Source organism: Hippoglossus stenolepis, chromosome 6 (assembly GCF_022539355.2).
Source record: "Hippoglossus stenolepis isolate QCI-W04-F060 chromosome 6, HSTE1.2, whole genome shotgun sequence".
NCBI classification, from domain to species: Eukaryota; Metazoa; Chordata; class Actinopteri; order Pleuronectiformes; family Pleuronectidae; genus Hippoglossus; species Hippoglossus stenolepis.
This window is the reverse complement of record NC_061488.1, coordinates 18,400,987-18,419,099: the sequence shown is the minus strand read 5'-3', so window position 1 is coordinate 18,419,099 and position 18,113 is coordinate 18,400,987. Positions and strand designations below refer to the sequence as shown.

Here is an 18,113-nt window from a genome sequence, read left to right as displayed (position 1 = left end):
CTCCACCCCGGCTGCCGCCTGTAGTTCACATAGGCAGATGAAGTCAGCTGCAGTCAGACCAAGAACATCTCGAACACAACTAAAACCAAGTCTGAACGGGGCCTTTATCTGCATCAGGGGTGGTTTCTGGTCAATTCTATCCACATGTAAGAATAAAATCTTATAAGTAAGAAGGGAGAGTCTACACACAGGTATCTGTTAATTAATGAAAAGTACTTTGTCTCAGCACAGAGCTTGATGTCATGAGAAAAGCAGGAGCTTAATCAGGATGCATAAAGAAAGGCAAATGTTGCATTGCAGGCCAGTGGTGGCAGCTGATTATTCAAATTCTCAAAGTGGTTTGAAATATTTGGTCGACAAAATAAATAATGTTCTCCTTCCTTTCAACATCGACAATCCAGTTGTCCTTGGGGAGGACAGGGATGTAGCTGAGCAGATACTGAACAGTATTTTACAGGACTGCTCTGCTCCACTTGTTCAGACACATTTAGTCGACTGGCTCAACAAACGATTAAGTCCCGTCTTGCTCTAGGGCTCCACGTTGGGAGAGTTCGCCTGCAAAGGCAGTGAAATACTTTTCATTTTAACCATTGATCCTGTTGATGGGGAAAGCTTCTTTAATGTTATCTGGTCACTAAGTCAGTTGTGTCTGACTGTAGATGTGCATTACTCTCACAGACTAGCGTCCTTCTTCCCCTGACACCAGTGTTAAAGGAGTGTCCTGTTTACTGCTACAGTCCTTGCCCTCCTTGGCCTTAATCTTTGTTCATGTGACTCACTTTCTCCCAGAGGATTTTATTCCTCTCAGCGTTTGATTTCCTTTTATTGAATTTATCTGATTCAGATGTTTTTGCTGTTATATCTCTGCCTGGGAAAGTTTGATGGGTAGTGAGGCTCGGTTGTGCAGAGCTATGAAAGTATAGTCGTGTCTTTACTGGAGAGTGTTGGCATGACGGTGTTGTTTATCATGGAAATCTTCCATTTCCTCAGTAATGTTTGAAATTGTATCTTGCTGCTCAGTTAAAGGGGCTCTGAGTGTATACATGATTTAACTTCATTAAGTTTATTGCTTTCAGGAAGAACAGTCACTTGATATTATTTTTTCATCTGCAGTTCTTTGCTTTCACATAATACATTTCCCAAACAATGGGCCCACTAACTGCAACAGACATAATGTATAAGACATGCTGTATTGCATTTATTTGCTCTTTATTTATGGCCCCTCTGCATCTCCACTTCACTGACTCCTCTCACAGACTCCATTTACTCTGGCAAAGGTTACATTATTTTCCAGCTATATTTCTGGCGGCTCGAGGAGATTAGATCTGCATACTACAAGATAGGAGAGCATGTTGTTTGAATTACAGCGGAGCCATGCAAATAAGACACATGTCAGCTGTTGAATAACCCAGTGTTTATTTTAATCAATAACAGCACTCTCAGATAACAGCAGTAAAACATTGTCATGATAGAACTGGCGATAACTTGTCCTTTTCTCCAGTACATTTCCTCACACTGCTGTATTGCAGCAACTTACCTATTTTTACAGCCGCAGTGATCTTTGCAGAATGTTTAAGCCAAGGATGTAAAATGCAGAGACTCTTCACTCAACAAAACAGGAACGAATAGGAACATTTTTATTCAAGGACTTGGGCTTAAGCCATCAGTTAATAAAACAGAGCAAAACATTTTGCAGCCTTCAGCTCCAGGGCTGCTCCTCTGTAGCTGAACCTGACCTCCATCATCTGCAGACCAGCAGGGTGGGTTATATCCAATCATTGACGGAGCTAAACCAGAATAACAATTTACTGAACCTGCAGGTGTCGGGTGTAACTGTTTAGAGTCAGTGCACAAATAAAGCATTTATACTCTCAAGAAAACCTCTTTTATATCACAAGCCAGAAGAAGAATTAGCTTTTCAGTTTTTTTCCTCAGCGTGTTTTGTTCAACCTCATTGATGCAGCAAAAACTGGAGCCCTCTCACCTGGCTGTCTTAGCGCATTCACCTGGGAGTCAGGTTTCCATCACTACCGATCAGAGCAGCAACTCCTGGGAGTGAATATCGACTGAATCCATTCCTATTGCAGACAAAAGCCAGATGTTAGCGGGTGTTTGTTTTTTTACCAGTGTAAAAGTGGAATAATATATGTGTAATTAATACGATTTTACAGCTGATTTTAGTCTCCTTGAAAGTGAACAGTCCAACAGATGTTATGATCAAAACAATAAAAAGTACTTTTTAAAGTTGAGGAATTTCTATAGCCCCCTCCTATGCTTTCCATTATAAATGAATTTATAGAAATATAAACGTATTATAATTACACGAGCTGGAGGGAGTGGAGGGCTGTAGCATCATGGTTAATCAGCTCTGCTGCAGGTTGAATTCCTCTTTCTTTCATTTTAAGCCTCTGTGAATCATTCCTGTTTTGTTCAATATAAAATTTGGTCCTGAATGATTTGCTTTGTCAAGATCAAACTTTGTATCTACTAAGTCAATAAATTGTATCACTGTGTCATACAATATTCTGTAAAAATGTACTCTACAGTTAACATATGATAAATCTCATATTACATACAGAATTTTGATCAATAAACTTATTTTGGACAATGTTTTTTATGTGCATGAATTTTCTAGCTTCGCCACCCTGGAGAACAGTGGTCTTCTCTTCTATAATGGACGCTTCAATGAGAAACATGACTTCATGGCCTTGGAGATCCAAGAAGGACAAGTGGTGCTCAAATATTCCACAGGTATGGTTTCTGTGTGCGTGTGATCGTATTTGTTGTATTTGCGCTCCTATAGAAAATTACAATGTACAGTTCATCATAGCAGCTAATGTTTTTCTGCCCCTCCACATTTCCAGCATTCTGTCTGTTTTCATCAAATATAGCAGTAGCTGGTGTCCTGCTTTAAAAATCCTTCATCACTCTACACCTGACTGAGCCGACTTCAGCAGTTAGAACCTTCACATACAGCTCACGTGAAGCTGTAAATCGGAGGAAATGAGATCAGCATTATAATCATTCGTATACATTTAACCTAGAGGCTGTTTATTCATACTCCATCTAAATGTTTTTATATGCAGTGGTATGTAAAAACAAATAGAATTAAACTTGTGCCGCTATAAGTGGATTTTAATAGAAATCCATTCAGTCAGTGTAACTATTACCTGCGGATGTTTTGACACAAATGTCCTCCCTGCAGGTGAATCATCCACTCAAGTGAGTCCCTTCCTCCCCGGCGGCGTGAGCGATGGCAACTGGCACACAGTTCACATCCACTATTACAACAAGGTGGGTTTACGTCTCAATTTGTGCGTGTGTCTGAGACCGTTTTGATTTCTGATCTCACATTTTGTGTTACCGATGTCTGTTTGATCAGTTATCCTTTGAAGTTTTTGAAGTTTTGTTGTGATCATTTTTACTTCTGATGCATCAGCGGATTAGTTTCTCAGCCTTCACACCAACAAAGCAGTTTCAATTAAGCTGAAGTCTTTGTGTGTACATACTGTGTGTGGGCGTTTGCTTTTCAACACTTTATTCATGCATATTCGCCACACATCTCCTTTAATTTTCTTCATGTTCTTTCATTTTCCTCAGCCAGCTACACGCTATGTGAGTATGAGTGTGTGTCAGGGTACACATACACCTCCTTCCATCCACCTCCTTCTTTCTTTTTCTCTCCCTCTGTCTTTTTTTTCCCACCAGCAGTCAGCTAGTGAAGAGCGAGTGTGTTGTCAGTCTTTCTGCTTCTACTCCATATAAATATACTTTTTCATGCATAAATTTACTTTTGTTTCTTGTCTTACTAACTCAATTTCCCCCCTTTTCCTTCTAACATAATAAGCAGTGGCAATGTAGATATTGAACTTTGTCTGATGTGTTGATGTTACCTGGTGAATGACTGCAGTCCTATAAACTCTAGATGTAGTAAAGTCTATTCTATTTCTTGCATGTTGTCGGGTGTCACGATGTTTTCTTGTTCTCTCTGAGTCTGTATTCAATCTTGAATGTGTGTGTGTGTCTTCAGCCCAAGCGCAGTATGAGTGGTGAGGCCCAGGGTCCGTCAGATGAGAAGATTGCTGTGGTGAGCGTTGACGACTGTGATACCGCCTTGTCGCTTCGCTTCGGTACACAGCTCGGAAATTATAGCTGTGCAGCGCAGGGCAAACAGACCAGCAACAAGAAGTGAGTTCATCTTTCTTCCACCTCTCTCATCTCCTGTCTGTCTTTACACTGTGTTTTCTCTTAAATGTGTTGACTTGAACACATCTGAGAAATCGCCCCAACAACAAGGGTGTTTCTCTGAAATGGATGACGTCAACCATTAGCCCATGAAAAAAACGGACTCAAAGTAGCTTAGTGGAAGAATTAGATCAATTAGATTCTGTGAAGTACATTCATGCATAAATCTCTGTCACCACCACGGCAGCAACTGAAAGACTCAGACTGAGTAATCATTGACCCCGAGCTGTGAGCGGTGTTTGCACAGGATGTGCTAAGTTCTTTGCAGAGACAAGTTTCATTAAACATCATCTGTGACTGAGCAGAGGCTTAACAGATATTCAGAGGCAATTTTAACTGAGTAGAAAACCAATAGAGCTGGTCAGTGTCAGTGTGTGGAGCAGCACACAGCACAGGCAGCTGGTGGCTGCTGCATTACAAGTACTAGTGCAGTTCTGCCTGTTTGGAGTGGGCTGTTTGTTTGGCCTGTGGTGATGCTGATTGCAGCTTTTCGTCATGAAACATGTAAAAATGACCTGCAGTAATTGAGCTGCGACAAGTAAAGACTGAGGCTGCTGGACTCCACAGAACCCTGAAGCTTCTGCACAAAGAGCTGTCCACCTGTTTATTAAAGGTTCACTTTCCTTGATGAGTCCCAGCCGCTGCTGCTACAGAGCGCTGGTGGCTTGTTTATTCAAATTTTATTAATTAAACGTTTTCTGTGTCCAAATTGCACCAAATGTAGTTTTTTGTTTACAAAAACGTGGATGTTCACACCAGTCTGTGGCATAAAACAGATTTGTTAGTGTCTTTGCAATTTATATGTGGACTTATTTCCCATTTAGAAATAACACAATTTATTTAACACAAAAAATTACTTTGTAGACATACACTTGTACTCGTACAAATACATTTCCATACTTTTGTTATTTATTATGTATTTCTTCTGTCCTGGAAGGACTCAATGTTTTTTGCTCCAGGCTCCTTAAGAAGACATGTATAATAGCTCTAGCTTGCTATTTTATAAAAGTAATTGCATTTTAACACAGAGCAAGTACAATGTAATGTTTGTGTCTATGTTTACGCAATTCTTCAGAAGAAAACTCGATTTCACACACTAACTATTTCATTAATTCAGTAAGGTTAAACAGGGTTGTAAGCTCATCGCTGTTTTGAAATGAAAAGTATGTGCAGCACACATTTTACGATTTACGGAGTCTAATCTGCTTCCTGCTAAAACTCTGACTGTTGCTTTTGCGAAGGATTTTCAGCAGATGTCAGATCGGGCTGATGAGGTGATGCTAGAGCAAATCTGTGGGGACCTGAGGCTTTAATGAGGAGAGAATGTTTGACGTCTTGATGCTCCTTTACTTCTGCCTATATCTCTCTGATGGGCGTGTTACTAATTCTGCCGGGTGTTAATCTTCATTTCTTTTCATTACTCTCCACTACTTTTTCTCAGACGTACAAGAGTTTAAATCCACCGCATTTCTTTATAAATAAGTTAAATTGATCTGACTCAACTTTGAAGTGTCTGTTCTATTTGACCTTGTAAAACTTTTGTAGTCTACTCAGTGTGTTATAAATATAGATGGATATAACACACTGCATTTGCACACATGCACATAAAAAGCATGGTGTCATGACAGTGTTGACACTTGGCCTCGTCTGTGTGAGCTATAATCACGGCGGCCGTGTTCTGTCAGCGCTAAGTGAGGCTGAGAGAGGAGGAGACAGATCAAAGGCGAAGGCCAAAGCCTAACGTCTCAACACTTTCCTCCTCCTCCTCCTCCTCCTCCTCCTCCTCCTCTCCTCCATCTCTCATTAACAGCTAAAGCTCCTCTCGCTCAGTCTCGACATCCTCTTCTAATGACGCTTTCCCCTGATATTTGCTGTAACTCGCTCTTAATCTCTTTGTTTGACTCCAGCGCCTTTTGTCTCCTGAGCTTCCTTCGATTTATATTCCACAGCAGCTCATTGGCTCGACACATGCATGTGTCCCCAAACTGAGCTAAATAGAAGAAAAATACCTTAGCTCGCAGTGGTGAATAAAAAAAAAACATATCATGCTCTCAGAATGACAACACTGACAACTGCTCCTGTCTCTTCGATTTGTCTCACACTTCCAGTCCCTTAACTGTTATTTTCCTCATATTTCCCATGTTTCTTTCTCTCTCTACCCATCCTCCATCTGTCTTGTCATCCGCCTTTACGCTCGCTCTCTCCTGATATTTGCTGTAACTCACACTTAATCTCTTGTTTGTTCATCTGCCTCTCTGGCTGCCTCCACATTTCCCTGTTTGTTGTTGCCGGGTTTTTTTCTTGCATTTCTCTTCATTTTTATGTCTGCGACTGCTTTTCCTGACGTTCCCTCACACCTACCCCCTCCTGTCGCTGGCTTTCGTTCTCCGTTCTCCCTCTGCCTTCTCATCCAACTTTTCCTCTTCTCTCCTGATAGTTGCTGTAATTCATATTTAATCTCCTGTGTGTCTCCTTTCCTTTTCCATCTATTCAATTTCTCTTTTCTCCTGCTGTTCCTAATTGTATCCTCAACAGCAGCATCATCATCATCACCTCGTATCTCTTCAACATCCTCTATTATTCACTGAATCTTGTTCCATGTGACATTTACCTACGGTGACATATTTAATCTCTGGGTTAGCTTAATCCCTTTTCCTCTCTCATACCCTCTTTTCATGTTTTTCCTTTCCTGGCTCCTTGCGTCCCTCTCCTCCCTCCTCCCCTCAATCATTGAGGGATAATCCTCTATTCCCCTTTTTTTATTACTTCATCCTCTGCACCTTATTTACTCTTCTTCTCCTTGATCTCCTCCTCTTTCAGGTCTCTGGATCTGACTGGTCCGTTGTTTCTGGGTGGAGTCCCCAACGTGCCCGACAATTTCCCCTTCGCCACCAGGGAGTTTATCGGCTGCATGAAGGAGCTGCACATTGACAGCAAGCCGCTGGACCTGGCAGGATTTATCGCTAACAATGGAACAGTTCCCGGTCAGCACTGCAAATTATATTTAAAAACATGAAGGATGGCAAATGAATAACATTTATCAATTTCATATTGACTCTTTGGCCCTCATTAAATTAATAGATACAAATTATTGTAATCAGTTGAAGAACCTCTGTATTTATTGAATTTTAATTTTCATTGATGACACATGACTGTTTAAGTTAGCGTTTAATGTCCTCTTTTGTGTTTATTGTTATACACTGATGAACCCATTTTATTTAATATTTAAAATTCAAGTACTATTTTAAAGAAAAAAACACAAACAACCAAAGATTGTCTAGCCGCAATATTTAAGGTCCGGTTCCTCTGATATGCACATTGTTAACTAAGAAACATTTTATAAGGCCGAAAGGTTTCAGTGTCACTCACTTCTCAACTACTATTCCCTGCATCACATATCATGGTGACACATTTCTGAAAAGGTCATTGATGGTGTTTCTGTCTCTGTTGCTCCTCACAGGCTGCAGTGCCAAGCTGCCCTTCTGCAAGTCCAACCCCTGTCAGAACGGAGGAACCTGCAGGGTGAGCTGGGAGACGTTCTCCTGTGACTGTCCTCTGGGGTACGGAGGGAAGGACTGCAGCCACGGTGAGACGCTGCATGGGTTCGTGCTCATCCTGTGGTCACATCTAGTGTCCGGCTGTGGTATCATTTGTGGTGATGAGAGTGCAGCGAAATTGCTCCAGTCTTCAGTGGCATTACTTATTGATGTTTTATCATGATTAGATAATAATTGACGATGTGGTTCTTTGTTATTCACGCATTTAGATAAACAAAAAAAACAATATAATAATAATCCAGTCATCCTCATTTAGTGCTGAGCCATTTTTTTATCCCTGCAAACTCCACAAAGGCCCCAAACCAGATTTGAACCAAGAAGCCGCTTGTGAGGCATCATGTCTCTCAGCTATTTATCACGATAACAATTTTTTTTTACATTTACGAGGACAAAAACTAATATAGTCCAAAACGGGCAAGACACAAATACAAATTCGTACGTAAGGCAAATTCAACAAATAGAGAGACTGATAATTAACATGACATTCTTCGGCTTTATATTTACCCTCCCTCTCACCTTTCACCTCAGTGATGCCACACCCCCACCGCTTCCTGGGTAACAGCGCCCTCTGGTGGGATCTGAAAAACGACGTGACCATCTCCACGCCATGGTACCTGGGTCTGGTGTTCAGAACGAGAGCACGAGAGGGGACGCTGCTGCAGGCTCAGGCTGGCCAGTACACCAGCCTGCTGTTCCAGGTACACACACACACACACACACACACACACACACACACACACACACACACACACACACACACACACACACACACACACACACACACACACACACACACACACACACACACACACACACACACACGCAGGTGCCTGCTCTGTGATGATGAATTCAGCTTGACATCGACATCACGTGCTTATGACACACACACTTAAGAACTCAGAAAAAGCAACAGATGAGGAGCCTGAAGGGTCATAACAGCAAACCAGGGGCATCAGGTGTGTTAATAAAAAGTTCAAACCTGTACGACTATCACTCGCATAATATGCAAATCCTTCAGAAATACAACAAACGTACAAGTGCCATTCACACTCATCTGTAAAAGCATCTTCTAACTGTAGCTGAGACACGATCCAAATCCAACAGTTGTCAGTTAGTCACACTACCAAACAGTCTGCTGTAACAGAGAAAAGACAATCTAGAGAAATGCAGTTTATTTAAATCCTGGCACACTGGAATACTTATAATCACCAATACGACAGCCAGCAGGGAAATGAAAAGCTGGAGACTCTCTGTGTCTCTAAAAACAGACCTGTGGACATTGTCCACCATGGAGCCCCACATTATAGAAACTTCCCACTATGTCAGTGACACATGGAAACTGAAGGACGACATAGCGAGACATACTGCAGCCAGAATCGTGGCTTGTCGTTCCATTCTGTGCTAATGACGTCTATGAGTTGTCTGTTGTCAGAACAGACATCAAGTTCTGTGAGAACAGAGTGTAGCTTGTTGTAAAGCATTTGCTTCTCCTGTTATTTTTTAACCATCAGTCATCGTGACGTCGTCAGTGGCATCGGGTAATCACCACCGCCGACTTTGATTTGATCACATTACTGTTCATGTTGAAGTCATCCAACCGCTAACACACAAACAATGACGTACAAAATTAATGGTGAGAGTTTTGTATATTAACAAATTAGACATAGATAATCATCAACTAACTGTCGGATCACACCAGGGATAATTATGCGTCTGAAAACAAGGCCAAGCTTCTCATCAACCTGTTGATTCCTGTTTGATTGTTGTCATTGCCTCTCTCGCTCTCTGGCTAATAACATTTCTGCCTGTCACCATCACCAACAGCCCTGAAAGCTTTAGCTCCACTAATGCTACAAAACATAAATGGCAACACCTTCTTGCTCTTTTGTACCATAAACTAATTATTGTTCTTCATTTGAATGCTGCACATTTTAAGCCAAATCTGATCAGGTGGCACAGTGGTGTGTAAAATGCTATGTGGTATACTTAATGTGTTAGCAGGGTCATGTTGATTATGGGAATTATATCTCATGGTTAATGTGATACTGTTTAGTTTTTAATACCAAATATTCTTCTACTTCTATATGAAAGACAAACATCTAAAACTGCAAGTTCTGGAATTCTCCTTCAAAATATGTGTTGTTTACATATTTTGTATGTTCATCTGAATGTAATCTGCCAAGACAAGAGACACACACACGCACACACACACACACACAAACACACACACACACACACACACACACACACACATGCACGCACGCACGCACGCACGCACACACACACACACACACACACATTAAACACACACACACACACACACAGTTTACATCATTCTTAACCTGTTTTCCTTTGTGTTTTCTCTCTGTCTGATTATGTGTGTGTTTGTGTTTGTGTTCCTCTTCCTCTTCCAGGTGATAAATGGTCAGCTGGTGTTCTCAGTGACCCGCGGTTCAACCAGGCCGGTGCGTTTGCGGTTGGATCAGGTTCAGGTGGCAGATGGACGGTGGCACGATCTCCAGCTGGAGCTGCGAGATGTTCGTAGCGGCCGCGAGACACGATATGTTGCCACCCTGCGGCTCGACTTTGGACTTTATCAGGTAACGTGTGTGATACAAATCTTGAAGGGAAGGTTTTTAGGACAAATGTTCCAGTGATTAGGCCTCAATTTGTTATGTGGACTGATACAGTGGAAACTTTAAGTGCAGCCAATTTAACTAAAATACAGTAATTGCAGTATTTTAACACGTCTAATTTGCCCTGAAAGCACAGACGACAAATGAATAACTAGGATTTCATCATCTCTGCTTCACTAAATCAATCAAAATCAAAGACCTAATTTATCTTAATAGTTAAATTCCTTGTGTCCTTTTCTTCCATCACTTCCCAGAATAGATTCACAACTTTAATTAAATATGTTCAGTTAGATATAGGTAGTTTTTTTTTCCAGCTTTGATTTTTTTTTATTTGGCTGTGATGTGCTGATACTCTGAGGGACAACTTATTCAGTCTTGTCGACAGAGAACTGAAATTAGGATCGTAAAGTATTTCACATGAAAACATTTGTTCTCCCAGAAACTTAAATTTGGGTCTGCTGGCAGAATTAACCTTGTGCTGATTATTGCATGGTATATAACGTAGTCTATCTGAGCTCAGCTGTCAGCAGCCATTCTGTTGGCTCTTCAAATAAATGTGTCATGAAAACAATGACATTTGGCTAATTCAATTAAATAAAGTCAGTTTTAATCTAATTAATGTCACAATGAGATTTCCATTTTGCATCACCTACTTTTCTGCTTCAGTCTGTAGCTGTATTATCCCATCACACAATTTCCCTTTTTTCTGCGCAAAGACATTTACTATTTCACACACTGTGAAAACACACAACGTTCACAATTTGCTCAGATTTATAAACCCTTGATGGCTTCAGTCTCTAATAAACAGGCGGTGGTAATCCTAGTTTTCCTAACATCACATTGTACTGGATGATGTCTATTAAGTGTGTGTGTGTGTGTGTGTGTGTGTGTGTGTGTGTGTGTGAGAGAGTCACAGAGAGAAGCAAACACTTTCAAACTCTATATTATTGTATTTTTTGACTGTGATTTAGGAAAAGCGCAGACTGTGTTTTGTTCTCATGTTGATTTATATCTTATAATAACTAGCAGTTAGTTTTATCTTCCATATGTTCCTTCACCAGGCTATTTCCAAAAGAAACACACTGAGTAAATGATACAGAACACGTTTTAAATATGAAAGTATTAAACATCATCACTGCCAATTAAACAGTAATTACCTCTGAAATGTGTAGTCCCATGATCCACTGCTGCTGAAATGCTGATAGATGGGGCTCATTGATTTGGTTTTCATGGCTGTTGTCCATCAACATTGTCATAGTCCATAACATTGTTATCAGCTGAGCATTGACCTTCTCACCACTGACTGCATGTTATTGTTTTCTTTTATTGACAAAGGTGCATCATTTACTGTGTGGCTCTAGATCTAGTATCCCACCTGCTCACACCCTCCCCCCCTCTCATCCATTCTCTGATGTAAGCGTTATATTAAACTGACTATTCAGAGATGTCGTGGTAAATGAAAATATGGAAGAATAGTGACTTCCAGTTTGTGAAAAATCTATTTTATTTCTGGGTACAAGACTCTTTCAGTTCTGTAAACTAATAAAAAATGAACCTCTCGTTGTCTAATATTGCACAAAGCCTTTGTGGCAGATATTTTCCTTCCCTGTGACACATTTTTCATCCTGACTGCCTGATAATGTTCATATCAAGTAAATAACCCAAGTTCTTCTTCGTTGTGAAATTGTATTCCAATGTGCATTGGGTGTATTTTTGTGCAGGTAAACATTTGGCATACAGCTATTAATAATGATAATCTTTGCCCTCCATCTGTCCCCCACCTCTCTCCCCCGTTCTCTCCCCATTAGGGAACAGTGATAGTGGGAAATGAGATTCATGGCTTGAAGGTGAAACATCTGCATGTGGGAGGAGTGCTGGGCTCCGGAGAGGTTCAGAACGGGATTAGAGGCTGCATACAGGTGAGGAGGGATGGATGGATGGAATGCTTAATGTTTGTTGATGGGTGGGTGGAGGGAGGCTGGAAATGTTTACAAATAATAGATGGAATTGTGCTAAGACATGAGCCTGGGACACACTGATTTCAATAAATTAATGAGGCTGTCAGTTTTTTTTCCCAACACTACCGTCAACGCAAACCTCCCTCTGTCTCGGCAGGGTGTTCGGCTGGGTGTACGACCCGACTCCCCTGCCCTGCCACGCCCATCAAAAACTGTCAAAGTGGAGACTGGCTGCAACGTTGGCAACCCCTGCGTCTCGTCTCCCTGCCCCTCCCACAGCCGCTGTTCCGACCAGTGGGAGAGGCACTCCTGCGACTGTGAATCTGGTGAGTAAACAGAGCGATGATGCTGCTGGTTGAGGTTGATGTAATTGACGAAGGAGGCAGGATGTATTATCTTCCTCTTGTGAACTGACATGTGACATCATGACGCTACCCAGTGTCCGGCCAGTTGGACTTTACCTCTCCGAAGAATCGTCTTTGTTCTCATTTATTTAACTGCACAGTAAAATAATAACGGCAACAGAGAAGCAGCGATGTTACTTGACTGCTGAGTGAGCAAGAACAATGAATAAGGTTTATCACAGTGTTTGATAAGGAACTGTTTCATTTAAAACTACCAACCTCTGGAAAAAGGCTACTGAGATTTACTATTAAAAAAAGTTTTTAATAGTAAATAATAAAAAATACATGTCCAAAACCGTTCTGTTACTGATTTTACCTTTAACAACACCTCATTCATAGGTGGTTATTACATACTGCATGAATAATTATTTGACAGAATATTAATCCGCAACAATTTTGTTGATCAAGTCGACCTTGTCTACACTACTGCAGATATTTTTTGGATGGAAATCTTCTCCTTTGTTTGAAAATAAATCTCTATCCACACGACCTTCATTTTACAAAAGATCTTCGTCCAAAAGAGAACACAAAACCAAGCGTTTAAGTAATCATGCCGGGTGACAATTAAGTCTCCCTCAACGATTTGTCAAATACCAGAGAAGAATCCTTAAAGCCTAATGATACTGGGCGAGGCAGACGCCTGTGAAGGCTGGAAATGTGTTGCAGTGATTCTAAATTTAGCTGCAAACTTGCAATTAGACCTAGCAGTGCTAGAGAAACGGGTATATAGCCATAACTATTATTGTTGTCATTTCTGGTGCATGCACATTTCACAAAGCAACAGTGTGCATGTGCAAAGTAAGCTGATAATCTGAATTCTGAAGTTTTTTATTCCATCTTCTAATTTGTGAGGATTTGCTACTTTTGCTTGTTTGATATTATTGTGAAAAAAAAGGACAGAAGCCTGATAACTTAGAGAGAGGTAGAAAAAAGAGGGAATAATTATAATGTGGGCATATCTTCGTAGGTGTCTCCAGCGCTCTAACTGGGTTAAACAGATATTTGTGAACACATAATGAGTTCTCTTCCACCTGAGACCAAGAAAAAGAGTCTGACTTCGGGCTAACTTCCAAAATCTCCTTAGTCAGGTGAATATAATGGAGCAGAAGTAATGTGGAGGAGAGGAGCCTGATTAAAGGAGGAGAGTGTGAGGGGAGAAGGAGCGGAAGAGAGGAGAGGGGAAGGAAATCTATATTCAAATTTCAGCTTCCAGAGAAGTGGAGGGAGAAAGAGAATAATAGGAAGATGAAAAAAGAGGCAGAGGATGAACAGAGAGCTGAAAACGTTAATTATTAATGAAGAGAAAGAGGCGGCTGACAGAAATAGTGTAAAACAAACACCAAAAGTTTTGGGGCAAAGAGAAAGAGGAGAAGAAAGAGGGCATGAGAAAGTCAAATCAAACAGCCTGAAAGCATGGGTGACACAATTGGGAAAAGATCCACACAACACTCGTATATATGTACATATACACACACAAATCAAGTAAATGAACATGACACACACACACACATACATAAAGAAGTGTGACAGTGAAGTAGAGGATGAAGAAGGTTATTTGATATTTGTTTTGAGCTTTATTAGCAGCCACTGATGCAACAGCTGCAGTTCACTTCTGAGCGGAGATGATTAAAAGAGATTATTCATATTATATTATAATGAAAGGAAAAGCGATTGGATGGCAAATTAACTGAAAAATAACCACATGAAAGACAAAGGAGAGAGAGAGAGAGAGAGAGAGAGAACATGGCCAATCCCACCTTTTCACTTGAGTTTGTCTGGATATTGATCCTCTTCTCTCCCCATCAATCACCTTCCGTCTGTGCCTCTCGAGCTGGCTTTTGATCAGCCTTTTCTAAAAACTACTTTCCCTCTCCTCCTGTGAAACTCTGACATTTCCTCCTCATTAAGTGCAAAATAATGTTCAGTCAGGCGCTGATTTTATGCAAAACATTTGATGATGTTCCAATTTTATTATCTGCAGGAAACAATGGAGATAACGGTGCATTATTACTGCTCAAACGTTATGAACTCTGCAGGGCGGTAACACAGCACTGAACTTAAAATTAAAGTCTTAAAAAAACTGAAAAGAAACAAGAAAGTTGATGAACCCCGACTCTCTAAATGTTTTTTATTTATTTGTTTATTTGTTTGAAAGTAAGATTACAAAAAAACTACAGGACGGATTATCACGAAACTTGGTAAACTGGTGTGTCATGTCAGGAAAGAAGAGATTAAATGTTGATGTGGAACCAGGAATCTTTTACCACTTTATTTGACATTGTGAGGCACTTTTTATGTTTTCACATGTTTCTCAGTGAATTATTCATTTGATTAAAAATAATCTGACATATTTAAGGGACTTTTGACTATGAGTGGGTGAAATTTGGTGCAGCTAGATTAATTTAGGGTTAGGAGTTATTCACCATTCCAGTTTCCTGTTTGCTATGGGCCTCTGAAGACAGTTTACGGCTGTTAATGCTTCAAATCCACTTGTTCTTTACCACAACTCATTGTGGCTAAACAAAGTGGCACGTTAAAAGCATTGTACTTGTTGGTTATTTGGGTTTTAAAAGCAAACTCGTTCAAGAAAGAACTGGAGAATGAGATGAAAGTTGAGGGGAGAGGAGTGAAAGTGAGACGGTGCTAGAGTTTGTGTCAGGTGACAGATATAGTTTGTTAAAGTGAGAGAGCCTCGGGGTCGGCACTATGGGAGCGGAAGCAGAGAGGAGCTGCTATCCCTGTAGCATCCTGCACCAGCCCGCAAGCTAACGCGGGAACTTTGGCTAATTAACATGAAGCAGAGACTCAGAGAGAGTAAACACCCACCCACACACACACACACACACACACACACACACACACACACACACACACACACACACACACACACACAAACCAGATGTACATGTATATTTACTGTAAACACACACACACTCTCACTCTCATTATCATTATATTTCATCAGCACAATGAGCATTGAAAACTGTTCCACAATGACTGCTGCTGCTCGGAGACAAATCAAAGTTTAATAAAAGCAGCGGGACAAAAAAAGACAGAGGTGCACGCTGAATAATTCCCTTTCATGTGTGTGTGTTTGTGTGTGGCTTGTGCTGGTACTGAAACAAGCCTAATGGGTCTCTCATCCAACTGACAGCGCCTCTGATTTGTGCAATACAGCATCCTAGAAAACACACACACACACACACACACACACACACACACACACACACACAGACGAGATTGTGCATGACAAATCACAGAGACATCTGCTCTCTCATCTCTTCACCATGCGTGTCTGTGTGTGTTTCAGATTCAGTATATAATATGTAGTAAGACTATGTGCGTTTGTGTGTGTGTGTGTGACAGTTGCTGCCAGTTGCTACAGGCTAATTCACCAGGGTGAAAATTTGAATTTAATAAGATAAATTACAGCAATGTTGATTTATGTCCGCTCCAGTTCCCGGAGCATGTTTAAAATACCAACATGATTAAATGCAGAAAAAATATGTTCAGGGTTTTGGAACCAGAACTCTGATCATTTATCAGCGTTTCCTGTTTTTGTCAAGATACTAAAATAGTGATTAAAAACAACAAATGACAAATATATATTTGTCCTTTAGCTGGTGCCTGTACATAATTCGAGGTTTTAATGTGTGTGGTGTTCAGCCGCAGTGTATTAAGCTTGGATTGAGAGATTTTTGAGTTTCAAGCTGTTACTCATTTGTTCCAGCCTACAGTAGCCACTGTATCTTCAAGGTGCAGAGCTGGAGCAAAGTTGTTCTCAATGACAAATCATGCTTCACTGAGAAAGGGCATTTATTGATCAGCCTTGATATCAACACTAGAAGGAGGTCTTTGACACTGTTGGACATAAAGCTAGGTTTGTTAAAAGAGAAAAATGGGCTGCTTGTCAGTTGCCGTTAATTTCCTGTTTCCAATGGGCTCATTTTCTTTTTAAAGCATGACTTCACTATCCCTATTACTGTAACCATGACGATGCAGGTCTCCTGTCCTCATCAAATGATGTTAACTAGTTAACTTCGGGTCAGGAGCAGGGCCACACATTAACCACACCTCTAATCACCTGTCAAGGCATAAACCCGGTCAACCCGTCACGCTCTGTTGGACTCAGATTCTCCAACCCACCCTTTCCCGTCCCTGGAGAAAGAGAAAAGAACAAAGGAAGAAAAGAAAAAAAAAACTGCTCTCACTGTCCATTCATTTCTCCTCAACATTCAATGTATCAATTTCTATTCAAACCTTTAAATTACATGTCATCGGGGCGTGGTCCTTGCTAGTGGAATTACTTATTATTATCTAACCCAAACCACATATTCTAAAAACTACCTTAACCATAGAGTTCTCACATTATCAATATTTCTACATTTCAACAGTGATTTGTGAGAATTTTGAAAGACACTGACCAATGTTGTCCTACTGACGGTTGGGTCAGAGCAGATGAAAAATAAACCTTCCCACTGGCTGCTTGATGTTCCATTCTCTCCCCCAGCTTAACTTTACTTACTACTTGAGTGGGAGCAGACTGCGGGTTTATGACAGAATATTTGGCAGAAAACAGCTGTTGGAAATGGGGTTGATAAAACTGATGAGACAGAACCATTCAGTCAATGTGTTCCCAATCCAAAACGGTGTGTCAGAAAGGGCTGCAGAGACCCGTAGAGCTACACTGTGTGTTTTGTGCAGGTGGTGGCTCATGGTGATGAACCACAGTCGTTGGACTTAATGTTTAGTGTTTTCCCACAAGCACATTTTTATTGGATGATTTTAGATTTCCACAATCTTTTCACTGTCAGAAAGAAATAGTCGGATAGACATCCACTGGATGGATGGTTCAGTGAACCGATGACTCATCTGTCTTTTCCTCATCGTAGTCTTGTGGAGAAGTCAAGCTGTCATGTTACAGTAAAGTGTAAGACCAGAAGCTGTGAGTCACCCTGTGTGTGTCTGTGTGTGTGTGTGTGTGTGTGTGTGTGTGTGTGTGTGTGTGTGTGTGTGTGTGTGTTTGTGTGTGTGTGTGTTTACAGCTCAAGAGGCATAAGGCCTGGACCCTGACTGTGAATGACAAAAACATGCCCCATACACACACATGATTTAGAGCTCTTTGTTCTTACAAACTCTCTCTCTCCCTCTCTCCCTCTCTCTCTCTCATATTGTTGTAACAAGGCCAGTGTCATTACAAGTGTCTGAAAACAGCCAAGGCCGCCGTCGCCTCTCTCTGTCAGTTGCCATGGTGAAAGTGTAAAGATGTGTAGGGCTGATAGAGAAGGATTTTGTGTGCTTGTCTTTCTATAG

General features: G+C 40.9%; 1 protein-coding gene across 1 annotated transcript in view; it reads left to right on the top strand.

Moving 5' to 3' along the window:
* celsr3 (cadherin, EGF LAG seven-pass G-type receptor 3) overlaps window positions 1–18,113 on the top strand; it is a 101,282-nt gene that overhangs the window by 43,242 nt on the left and 39,927 nt on the right. The window contains exons 5-14 of the mRNA XM_035159499.2: window positions 2,636–2,751; window positions 3,206–3,294; window positions 3,601–3,615; window positions 4,031–4,188; window positions 7,066–7,229; window positions 7,706–7,831; window positions 8,331–8,500; window positions 10,217–10,402; window positions 12,247–12,357; window positions 12,554–12,722. Coding sequence (XP_035015390.2) covers window positions 2,636–2,751; window positions 3,206–3,294; window positions 3,601–3,615; window positions 4,031–4,188; window positions 7,066–7,229; window positions 7,706–7,831; window positions 8,331–8,500; window positions 10,217–10,402; window positions 12,247–12,357; window positions 12,554–12,722 — 1,304 coding nt within the window. The remainder of the gene's footprint in view (window positions 1–2,635; window positions 2,752–3,205; window positions 3,295–3,600; window positions 3,616–4,030; window positions 4,189–7,065; window positions 7,230–7,705; window positions 7,832–8,330; window positions 8,501–10,216; window positions 10,403–12,246; window positions 12,358–12,553; window positions 12,723–18,113) is intronic.